At 52.0% G+C, this 12316-nt stretch overlaps 3 protein-coding genes across 3 annotated transcripts; all 3 read left to right on the top strand.

Annotated features, from left to right (window-relative positions):
• Window positions 1-6832: 6832 nt before the first annotated feature.
• On the top strand, window positions 6833-7975 carry PG998_012517 (uncharacterized protein; the record flags this gene model as incomplete). Its single annotated transcript, XM_066879333.1, has 1 exon — window positions 6833-7975. One exon carries the CDS (start codon window positions 6833-6835, stop codon window positions 7973-7975), a length of 1143 nt encoding a protein of 380 aa, XP_066725717.1.
• Window positions 7976-8832: 857 nt separating this feature from the next.
• On the top strand, window positions 8833-10545 carry PG998_012518 (uncharacterized protein; the record flags this gene model as incomplete). Its single annotated transcript, XM_066879334.1, has 1 exon — window positions 8833-10545. The coding sequence occupies one exon, from the start codon at window positions 8833-8835 to the stop codon at window positions 10543-10545; it is 1713 nt and encodes a 570-aa protein (XP_066725718.1).
• A 455-nt stretch (window positions 10546-11000) lies between these two features.
• Window positions 11001-12097, top strand: PG998_012519 (uncharacterized protein; the record flags this gene model as incomplete). The annotated part of the gene is made up of 2 exons (XM_066879335.1): window positions 11001-12026; window positions 12071-12097. 2 exons carry the CDS (start codon window positions 11001-11003, stop codon window positions 12095-12097), a joined length of 1053 nt encoding a protein of 350 aa, XP_066725719.1.
• Between the last annotated feature and the right edge of the window lie 219 nt (window positions 12098-12316).

The raw sequence follows: 12316 nt of genomic DNA on the forward strand, positions 1-12316 counted from the left end.
CAGTTGATAGTGGACAACACCCAAGTACCAAACAGACAGGGGGGCACTTAAACACCCGAGCAGCGAATGAGAGACGAATAGAGAAGGTCACGTACACTTGAAGTTTCGCGATGAGAGGGAGCTACACTTGGTAGCTGTTGGCCGGGTGCAACGTACTGGACGATGCAACGCAACGTATATCGTATATCGGAAGAAGAGAGTAGGGACCACGTGGGATACGAAAAGACGAGTCGAGTCGTGGGAGTCAGATTGGATGAACCCGAATAATCCCCAACGAGAATCTCGACGTGAGGGAATTCCGAGAAGACAACAGGCACAATGAGGCTGTTCCTGAGGTGCCTAGGTGCGTGGTGGTGGGAGAGTGGTGGTAGTGCAACCTTGGAAGCTCGCCGTGTTTCAGGTTTGCGGGAAGAACAGGGTCGGGTGGTGGAAGCGAAGCAGAGCGAGATTCAGAAGCCTATGCGGGTAGACTTGGGCGGCGATCAAGAGTCAATCAAGCAGAAAGCACGCAAATACTCTTCTCTTTGCCGGTGGGTTCGGGTCCGCTGTTGTTTGTCGCTGTTGTTGGCACTTTGTATCGTTGTCAGGCGTACTATAGACGCAGGCGCGAGTATACAGACAGACGAAGGGGTTCGCAGAAGATGATGCGTTCTGGGTCGGGTTTGAACGAGAGAAAACGCTGGGGAATGCCGTCAAGACAAACGCACACAGCTGTCGGGCCAGGAGGAAATCAGACAGGCAGAGGCAGAGATAGCTGAGCCGGACAGAGATCCAAAAGAGCGACGAGGAAGCAAGAAATCAGCCGACGTGAACAGGCTGCGCTTGGGTGAAAAGGCAACTTGCGCCTGGACAAGTGAAAAGAGAAAGGAAGGTTTGAGTTGACCGGTGTCAACGATCTTAGGTGGGCGATGGCCAGCCAACTAGCTAGCTGCTTCCTGTCTGGTCTGACGGAAGAGGAAAGTATATCGGAACTTTTGCCCGTGGCTGACGTGACGAGGCAGAAAAGATCGAGAAGGAGAGAAGACGAGCGACCGACTACGGCGGGAGGGCGAACGGGGGAGGAGGGCACTGCTGAATGGAAATAGAGGCACAGTAAATGGAAATAGACGGGCGTCGACGTTCCATCGCTTGTGTAACGGATATCACATGGGGGACCAGTGCTCCAGCGGCCTGCTTTTGCATACTCGATCAAATTTCCGGGCTAGTCAGTAATTAAATGTATTAGAGAGATAGACACACAGAAAAAAACAGGAAAGCAGCTATACATAGAAGCCCTTCTTGTTTACTTAGTCCTCACCAAATAGACGGGTTGGTCCTTTTGCTAAATTACGAACTGACTAAGTCCTGGCCTGGGTGAAGGTGTGTATGGCCCCCTCTCCAAATCCAAATTTAGAGTAGACGGGCTGTTGCGCAAACAGCAGCCATTTTCGTCTATTCCAGCCGTCATTGGCACTTACTTTGTTCTGTCAGAAATGCCCTTGGCTGGCTATTTCGCAATTGCGCTCTCCCTCCAGCCAAACCCGCTAGAACTCCGGTCAGGTACTGCTAGCTGCCTCTTCTCCCTCCCTCTCCTCCCTGCCTCCCCTTCTCCCTCTGCTTATTTCTGTCCTGTTCCTGGGACTAAGCCTGCAGCTGCTAAAACAAAGTCAGGGACCCTTGTCGTCTTTTGCAGGGTCCATTCTGCAACGACGAATCACAGACAGATAACCCCCCAATTGGAAACACTAGCGTCATCACCTGCAGATAACTGGCCCCTTGTTTTTTTTTTTGCCCTTGGACCCCGGTCTTGTCTTGTCTTGATCGCTTTTGTAGCTTATTTTCCTCGACAGGGTGGGCGATCTCCGAATATCCTCAGCTCAGCTCACTCAGCATGGCTCACTCCATGGCTATCCCCCATGAACTACCCGGAACCAAGCGGCCAAGTGGACACGCCTAAACGTCAACGCCCACCTGAAGACTAAGACTCGAATTCACAGATACATCAATGTCCAATAGAAGCAACGCCGTAGCCCGAACCCCAGGTGTCCGGCCGGTGCAATCAATCAACATCAACCAACGGCGCCATATCTAATCAAACGGGCTCACTCACCTCTCCCATACATATATAGTAAGGCAAAATCGGAGGAGGAACCAGGACTCCACCGCCGCAGCTACACACTGTTGGTTCCCTTATTACCATCTCTTGAGAACCATACTGTAATCCTGCCTGTGGCATCCAAGTCGATGGAAAAGCCAGCTCATCCGTCGTTTGCGCATCCACAGTTTACACTTCGCCTGGAAGAAACCAGCGACCATGATTAATGCAAATGAGCATCATTTGTTTCTGCTGGTTTGTTAATGATCCCGTTCCACGCGGTCGGTCGGGCCAACAAGCCAAACGGCCGGCCACCCTTCCCCCCACCAGTCGCATTGCTAGCTAAACCTTGGTTGTTTCTGACAGCTTTCCATCCCGCTGTCTTACATCCCAACCGACCCTGATTTGCTTTTTGGCCTTCGCGTTTTGGCCTTTGCTTTTATCGAGTCTAGAGTTTGCTATCTATAGCATGAACGCCTATGTTCGTTATACGCAGGCCCACGGAATGAAATGAAAGCCGGGACTACACTTGCAAATGAACAAAGGCTATCCGCCATGAGGCTCCCAAGGCATGCGAGGCTTGTCACTAAGTCACTCCAGAGTCCAAGCAAACGCAACGCAAATGCCCCAGACATCGGACGACATGGACATCCTAATCTCGACTATCCGGCCTGTGTCACGGCGCATTGTCTCAACAGTAATAACTAGGTAGTAAGCGATGGCACGTTGGGTAAGTTGCGCCCAAAGCTTGCCCCGGTGGTGGCTGCGGCTATGTAACCTAGCGGCATTGACGGCTTGGTGATGTACACACATAGGGGTTATGTATATGCACTCTGGCACTAGTCACAATGCCGAGTGAGGACTTGTTAAGTTTTTCCATCCAAGTTTTTGCTATTAGTCTGGAATCACTCAGCACAGACAGACCGCTCAGGCTGTTTGCGTGCTTTTCGCAGGTCGGCCCGGGCCCTTGGCACTTGGCGCAATACGCTGGGATAATTGGATCGTATGGCGTGCCAATCATATGACCTCCCAGGACCGATAACGAGCCAGAGAGCGACGAAAGCTGGCAGAGCCTCGAGTTTGCGACAGAAGTGTTTCAGATCGGGCGCCCGGATTTCCCAGCTGCCAAGTCCTATCGACCCCGGCCAATCACCTCTTCGAAACTGGGATCTCCGGTTCCATCCAGCCCTCCTTCCGCTTCAGGCAATTCTTTAGATGCCAGATGCCTTCTACCAACGCGCGCGACCGCATCTTGGGCCGTTCCTTCTCTTTAGCCGCATGGGAACTAAGACATCTCTATCCATCCCGTTAAACCGGTGAAAGACATATCGCATCATGGGATATACTAATTCAGCCAATCTTTTTCCGTCCCGAACCGTTGGCTACCTGCCATGCCCTGTTCTCGCCGTCATAGAATCGTCAGGCGGGTTGCCGTCAAAACTGCACTGCTTTTTGATCAGTGTGTGGGCCCGTCGACGCGTCCTGAGTCTACCTACGTACATCGGTGAGCTGAGGTCAACTAGCAACGATAATTTCGGTCTCTTGTTTCATAGATATAGAAAGCTTCTTCTGCAATCTTTCTTAGCCCAATCGTAATCAGCTGCACTGGCCAGCATTGGGGTTTACCAGGTTGGGGCTTCCTAGGGATCGTCCAAATGCCCGTGGAAAAGCAGTAAGGGACGCTCTAGAAGCTATGCCATTTCCACCTGTAACATCCACTTTCGCACTAATATCAATTCTTTGCAGTTCATTCCATTACACCAGGTCGATGTTTATGAAGAGGAGCACGTAGTCAAGAGAACGAGCGTAAAATGTAGCACATCCTAAGTTGTACGTCGACGCTCCTATTTGGAACCTTGCAACATATACGAGTCGTTCTTCCGTTGACATCTTCCGTCATTGCTGTCTAATAAGTACGAATGTTTTATCCCCCTTCTCATTCCCTGTACGGCTCATACATCCTCTGTCTCCCGCCGCTTGTGAGCACCCCGCCTACTACGGCCGAGACGTTGCTGGCCTGGATATCGTCTCTGATCTGGTGGCCGGCGCCCACAGCAGTCATGTGCAGGCGGTAACAGAGCAGTGCAGTGATCCCCAGGTGGGTGCCCGCCAGGAGCTTGTACCCATAAGTGTTGGCTGAAGAGGGAGTTGACGTCTACCTCTTGGCTTGCCAGTGGTGACTACATGTTGCTTATCTTTGAAGATTACGGCGGGTTTTTGCCTCGTCTTCGGGTATTCTATTAATATCTCCGTGTATTGGGTTGCTCGTTGTCTGGCCTACTCAGATGTGCACATAAGTACCAGTCGATCACCTCACTGCAGTTGAGTGCCCACAAACTACATACTTAGACAGTGATGGAATATAGAAACCTTGGATCAATATAGTACACGTACCAAGATATGTATAAGCCACTAAATATGTTTTGGGTTGTTATTTCGTGACATGACAAAAACACAACAACACGAACACGAACATCAAGTTTTTGTGTCGGTAGAAGATGACATATCCCAATATTGGTATGTCTACATTTTAGCATTAATGGTGGATTGAGTCTTAGTTAATCATCTCACGTCTTGAACATATCGTCCGAGAAAACCCTCTACGCTGCTGCTGCTGCTGATACTGATACTAAGACAGGAGGGACAGTGACTCGTGGGCACACCAATATGACTGGGACGAGAGATCAAGGCCACGGCGCCTATGAATACACACGTATGACTGGAAACGGCAAGTGGTATGAAGCTACCTTCGTCGTTGGACATTGCACGATAGCCGAGTTTGCATTTCCATGCTCACATTCTGTATCAGGATTTACTTGACACCTCTGTGTGCACACCTCCCATTGCAAGTTGAGTACTGCTTTTCGCTTCACGCTGACATGCTGAGTTGACAGGTACAATGTGCCAGATCTGTAAATTGTAGATTCGGTTACTCGATAACATATCAAATCCATGGGGCCTTCTCGACCATCTGCCCGAATACCCAGCCTGCCTCCTAGACCAAGGCTTCATGTGGCAAGACCTTCGGTCAATTCGGGTCATCCAACGAGTCCTTATATTAATCTCCTGCCACGTCCACCAAGGTTACTTCATGACAACATGCCCCCTTTTCGAGGATGGGGCCAGAAAGAGGCACCAGGACCTGGATCTTTGGACACCCCAGAAGCCATTGTCGTTTAGGTGACTTGAAGCAACCAATGATTACGCTGGCATCTTATTGTAATACTAACACTATGGTGTTAATAAACATAGTCATCCAAAGGTATTACTATGCTTGCTGCAGTGATGGCTATGATACCTTTTTTACTCTATATAGAGCTGGTCGTATCTTCCTGAAGCACCATTGGGGGATACGTATCCTATACCCTGATGCTAGACGTTCCAGCAGGACAGAGGCAACCCAAACATATCAATAGGCCCTTCAAAGTCAGCCCAGCCAGTGGCACATGTTGTAATTGGCTGCTAGGTTGCTAAGGCACTGTGGTAAGTGGGATTCAACAATGACAGCTTTTGAGGGTGTGAGCGACTACTAACTATGGAAGCCGATATGGAAGGAGTTGCGCTATCGTCAGCTTAGTACGTTTGCTTGTTTTCTCAGGTCTAACATACCCTGGGGGCTGGTAAGCAACGCCCCCTTTTCACAGCTTCAAAATAGGCGCCGGCCCCAAAGTTATATTTACATTGGCCGCACAATTGCTTCGGATATTCGAACGGAGCCCGCCCAGACAGCCTACACCAAGCCTTGGCTGCACTATGGATCTTGCACTTGTCGTGGGTTGGAGATGCAGCACTTCAATGTCAATAGCTTACATGTTCGAGCACATCACGGGAAGCCGGCTTCAGCAGGTATTTGGAGCGATCTCCACTGCGGTGGAATCGATGGACAACCGAACAAACGGCAAAACCATACATTCCGTGTTGAGTCGCACTTTGAAAACGCATGTATGTAGGCAAGCAAATCTGGGATGCAGGGAATCGCCTACGTTTTGTATGGGCGACATCCCTGCTTTCAGGCGGTCGTCATGTACCGAACTGCTGAGAAATATTGAAACTACCACTGAGCTCCCTCGATCTCTTGGCAGTCTCACCTGCATTTCAATGCGATCAGTTGGTCGCCCTGCAAAGAAGTAAGTCCTCGTACGTTGTATGGATGTCAATACGATGGTGCGATGGTATTTGATTGGACAAAGTGCCATCACGAGAGCATGGCCAGATGGGAAACGATACGGGAATCTCGTGCCAACCACCAGCCGGCCTCTTCTGTGGTGCATGATGCAGGAGCCCACTCGGGTCCACATAAAGTTCGATGGGAACGCGCCGGCCCCTCCCTCTTCTGCTCCTTCAGCTGCAGCCCGCTTGGTGGCACGGGGAGTGGAGGAGGCTCAGATCGTTGGATGACGACGACTGAGCTGGACTGGCACCTGCAGAGACTCAGCTGACACCTGCTGCCAGATCTGAGGCGGAGTCTGCCGGCCAGATCGGGCCTCAGGGGGTTAGGGGGGCCAAGAAAGTGACCTCAGAGTCTCAGACAAAGACGCCCCCCCGTCACACGTCGTCAGCTTTATCGACTTTCAGCCCATTCAACCCATCCTATGACCTGACTAAACAACAAACTCCACCTCTCTTCAACCCAGTCCCTTCTTTTCCCCATCAACTTTCAATCAAGAACTGTTTACCAACCTACACTTTCTCTACTTTGTCACATCCCATCCACGACGAAGAAGTTGTTCTTCATACCTGTACAACACACCTGACAAAATGCAGTTGTCATCTCTTCTTACCGCCGCGGGCCTGGCGGTCTCTTCGACTAACGCCTTCTTACTTCCCTTGTCCGATTCATCCGACGGCGAAGTCATCACCACTCTTCCCGTCCCCATCAACGCCGAGCGCGTACCCCAGATCTCGGAGAAGCGAACTCTCAAGCTCGAATGTGCCGGATGCTCCGCCTTGGCTCCGGGTCGTCACCATGCTAAGTCGAAGCTCGCTGCCGCCGACGTCCCAAGTTATCTGGAGCTGGACTTCAGCGTGGATCACGCCGCTAACTCGGATCGTTTACTATTGAACGGCTTCGAGCTGTACCCCAACTCCGACCCTATGGCTAGCACTCTGAGCGCCAAGCTTCAGAACGACGCTATGCCACACCACCAGATGATGCGACCTGGCCACATGAGGCACCACAAAAACGAGTTCCCGCTGGGCTTCGGTCTTCGTACTGCCGCCGTTGCCAAGAACGAGGAGGACAGCCTGGAACTATACCAGCTCGACCTGCAAATCATTGAGGTCGGCAATGTCTTCATCGACGGACTCCCCAACGTCCAGGTCAAGGTTATCAAGACACCCGAGGGTGCTCTGATGATCGGTGACATTGAAGTGACCGCTTCCGAGAGCGGCCAGAAGGGCAAGCCGGAGACATGCACCAGCTGGGTCTGCCGCATGAAGGCCGCCGCCATGCAGCAACTCGCCCGTCTTCGTGCTTTCAAGTCCTGCCACGGTAAGCCTAAGGCTATGGGCAAGCTCGAGGGCATGCACCGCCACCCCGGCCCCCACCACTTGAACGACGCCCCCAACCACCGCGCCCAGTGGAGCCAGCTCATGAAGAACATCGCTTCCCACATCCTGTTGCCCATCGCCATCGGTATTGTTGCTGGTGTCAGCGCCAGCATCCTCGGCATGATGGTCGGTACCGCCATTGTTTGCCTCTGGCGCACCTTTGTCCGCCCTGCCGGCACCCGCCGCCACCACCGGCGCCGTGGCCACTCTGTTCACAAGGCCGCCCAGAACGAGACTGCCGCTAGTGACGAGAAGGCCGGTCTGATGTCTCACCAGGAGGAGGTCGATACCCCTCCTTCCTATGTCGAGGAGGGGCTTGTCGAGGACAAGAAGCCCAACAACAGCTCTTAAGCAACGTATACTGTAACACTCGGAAGGAAGATACTAAATGGAGGCGAGGGGCACTACAGCCTGTATTCGCTTTGTCAATTTGTCTGGGAGAGGACGGTGTGGTGCGTTGGGAATACCAGTATGGCTCAGTAGCAGGGCAGGCATGGCCATTTCACGATCCGACATGTTGATTTGGAGTACCTTCCTTAGTATTTCCCATTTTCGTTGCTGGAATTGTACCAAGTAGCTCATGATAAAATAACCACATTCCTTTCGACGGGCAGTATTTTCCTACACAATACAGCGAGTTCGTTGCATCAACTGAACAATGAACAGCGAGTGACCAGATCCCGTTTAGAGCACTGCACGTAGTCACTTCACTACCGTCGATCAATGTAAGAAAGCGGAGCTACGTATGTAGCCGAGCCCCATCTGCGTCTGCAGCATCGGCGACTGTATTCTCTCTAGTCTTTCTAAGGCCCGGGTCATGGTACGTATATGTATGTATCGTCGCCTGAGCACGGACCATTCCGGTGGTAGTTGGTAGTAGTGAAGAAGCTTCAACGCCTTTTAGGATTAAGTAAGCAAGCAATTGGTAGCCTCTCGATTGCAGTCAATCAAGCTCATTCTCGTCATCAGATAGAGAACGCCTTGTCAATTGATACATGTTGATGATGAGCCATCACAGATCATGACCATCCGAACTGTCATGATTCAACTGAAACAGGTATGCTCCGTATCGCTGGCCGACAAGCGACCGAAAGAGCTCTAACGGCCATGCATTCAGGTTCCAATCTGAGGGACTGGTTTCCATCCACCGAGCATCAACCCTATACACTATCGTCGCCCCGTGCGCGGGCTTTTAGCGACCGAGAGCCATGATGCAGTCACGGTTGGCAGCGCGGCGGCTTGTCCTTGCCCGATCACTGCAAACGAAGGGACCCTCAGTAGCACGACTGCTTGTGCGCCAAAGCCACTTGACCACGATATCACGGCCACAACTTCCTTTTCTATCCAACCCCCTGGCCCGGAACAAGCAATGGCGATACCTTACGACCGAACGGAAGCGATGGCTGACCTACGAGCTCTTCCTGGGAGCTAAATATATCGTATACACCTGGGCCATCATCGCCTGCCTGCTGGTTGGTTATTGGAGTGTTCAGCAGGAGTGGTTGGAGAGGAGATACCCGAGTCCTCACGAATGGGGATTTATCACGAGACTGCGGTTTCGGCTTCTGAAATGGGGCCCCGACCGGACAGACACCCCGCAGCCCAACTGGGTACAAATCGGCAACCTCGCCAAGAATGTGCTGGAGCGGCTGGAAGACCCGGCGACAGACGGCGCCGACTTGCAAGAGCTGCTGGATGGCGGTATCTGGATCGACGGTGTCGGCAATGCGGGAAAGGACATCACTGTGAAGAGCGAGCCGTGGAGAAGAGGCTACTACGAGGTTCTGATGCTCTGCGCGAAGGCGGCAGAGAAGCTCGACAACCACTTAGTGGACACACAGCGACACATCGTTTTTCCTGCGGAACAAGTCTTCGGGCCATCGAACCCGAACCCTAAGCCCATACCTCCAGGCTCACCAAGTGCTCCGCACGAGAAGGACTGTGAGGCCGCATACGAGGCACCTGAGACGTTTTACATGAAGATTCTTACCACCAAGGGCTTTACTAACAAACAAAAATTGGATGCTGCCTTGGACTACGGCTCCTGGCTAGACTTCAAGGGCCTTCCGGATGCATCAGCCAAGATGTACGAGTGGGCTTTACAGCTGGCCTCCGAAAACACCTTGCCATCCGTACTCCCTTATAATCCCCAGACTTTCATCCTACAAGATACCCGTCACCCCTCGGCCAATATTCTCACCACACTCACGGCCATCGCCGCCCACAAAGCGCGAAATGACGATGTCTCTTCCGCTCTTCCAATTCTTATCTCTATTCTTCGAGCTCGCCGCTCTCTCCCAACTCCCGGTGCGTCGTCTTCTGGGCCAATCGAGGGCGACGGACTGACGGCGTCGCCATGGGCAGTCTCCAACGTTCTCGGAGCCGCCAAGCGCCTTGCTGCTCCTCCAGCCTACCCCGCTCCGCCGCCTGACGGCGAGGCGCCTCCGCTCCGGGACGCCAAAGAGCTATGCGAGGAAGCTGGCTTGAACCTCTACATCGGCGAGATTATTTATACCACTAAAGGGTCCTCCGGGCGAGAGGATGGGCTGGCGTGGACCCGCGAAGCGGTCGACCTTGCTGAAGAGCAGCTGCACAAACTCGGCGCCGAGTCTCAGGACGAGGCCGCCAAGAAAACATGTAAAGAGTGCCTGAACACGGGTCTTGAGAACTGGTCCACCATGGTGGCTCGTCTCGCGAAGGAGGAGAGAGAGAAGCAGCAGAAATCTGCTGGTGTTGGTGCGACCACCACTAAGTCTGGCTGGTTTGGTCTCTGGGGTGAAGGTCAGACCCGACCCGAAAATGAGGTTGGCAGATGGACCGCCGAGGAGAAGGTGGTCAAGGAACGGACCCGGAGGGCTCAGGAGATATTGGATGTCCTCGAGGCTCCCAAGTTTGGCCTTGGATCGTTGTTCTGGGCATGATCACGTAGTTTTTTGTGCTTGTCCTCTTTCATATCACTTGGTCACTACAAACAAAAGTGTATATGTATGCCCTCACTTAGGAGTGGCAGTATAGCGGTAGTAGGTAGTATAGCGATTGCAACCAACGAAGTCAACCACGTTTTTATGATACCTATAGACTTTATCAATCCCCTGTTACGTGCGCGTCTTGCCCGCGGAGTTTATATGATTATAATTTTTAAGGCTATCGGAGTTTTTCCAGAATTCCTTAAGCTTTTGGGTAGAAGCGGTTTTTCGAGTATGATATCGAGGTTCCATAAAGGGGCGAGCTTTATTACGAGTAAGAGATCTCCGAAATATAGTGGAAGAATGGCGCTGGGTATACATTTAAGGCCAACGACGACTGTCGAGACATACAAAGACTACTGTCTTACGCTTTACTTCGAACGAAGCCTAACCGACCCTAACTATCCGAAATGCCTGCCTCCTTGACTCAATTCGCAAGCACCGCCCCAAAGGCCTACAACTCGAGCCAGAAAGCCAAAGCGAGCTCGAGAACGGAAACGCTGCCGGTCATGATGACCCAAATAAAGACTCTTGCGAATAAGGACCCGCCACAAGCACCCACGACAAAGAGAGCAACGTCCCCTGGCTCGCCATCGCCTGCTGTTTTGACTGTGGCTGGCGGAGACATCAGGACGTATTCACAATTTCCGCTGCCTCGGAACCCTTCCTCATGGCTGATGCAGTCGCAGCAGCTACATCAGGATCAAACCCATCGTCGGCTGTCGTCGTCATCGCTGTGCCAACACCCTAGACCCCAACAACAAACTCAGAAGATACAGCAGCTTTTTCACCTGTCGGCACCATCGTCAAGTCGAGATAATGTTGAGGGTGATGCCGCGGGGAACTCTTCCGCAGACCCTGGCGATGACGGAAAGGAGGGTGGCGACGAGAAGAAGAGGGAGGAGGAGGATAAGCCGGATGAGGACAGAAGAGAGGACCACCCGCAACAAGAAGAGGGAGAGCAGCAGTCATTGCCCTCGACAACAAGGACAAATCATCCCACATGGACCCCATCGCCCCTTGTAACCCTCTTCTCCGCCCCCTCGTCCCCTATATCATCGTCGCCGCCATTATATAACAACGAAACAACTGGAGAATCAATGACTACGGCAGAAGCACTAGCCGTCTTCTTGGATCAGCCTGTGCTGGCCACTCCTCAGGAGTTCATCCAATCCGTGGCAAGGATGGAGGAGGATGCCTGGGGCGGCGATGGACGCAGCAGGTCATACATCATTGCCGATGAAGAAGATACGGGTGTGTCGAAACAGCGAAAAGAGTCAAATAAATGGAGTGCTGCGAAAACTAAGAAGGACGAAGACTACGAGTTGGAAGAATGGAAATGTAGCAGCGCGGAAGACCAATGTCCAGTGCCAGCGAAGTCTGGGAACCAGTCGTTCACCCAAACTGCGTCGACAGTTGGGAATCTATGGAAGGAGGTACTTGGGAGACAAGACATAAGTCGCCTGCTTACCCCTAGTAGAACTCTTTGAGAAGCTATGGGTTGTGATAGGATGATTGGGAGGAATAAGGGTCATTAATTCAATTGGACGATATTGTGTAATCAGGAAGGATAATAAAAAAACTCGTCAATCATGCTCTTATTCAAGCAGAAGGCGCTTGCCAGTTTCTTTATAGAATGCGTCTTCCATTGCAGACGAAATAATGTTTATCTATCTTGACACTAGCTGACTTTTCATCCTAACGTGAAATCATCAGCTCGTGAACA

This window comes from Apiospora kogelbergensis (genome assembly GCF_038363985.1).
Source record: "Apiospora kogelbergensis strain CBS 113332 chromosome Unknown utg000008l_segment0_segment0, whole genome shotgun sequence".
NCBI classification, from domain to species: Eukaryota; Fungi; Ascomycota; class Sordariomycetes; order Amphisphaeriales; family Apiosporaceae; genus Apiospora; species Apiospora kogelbergensis.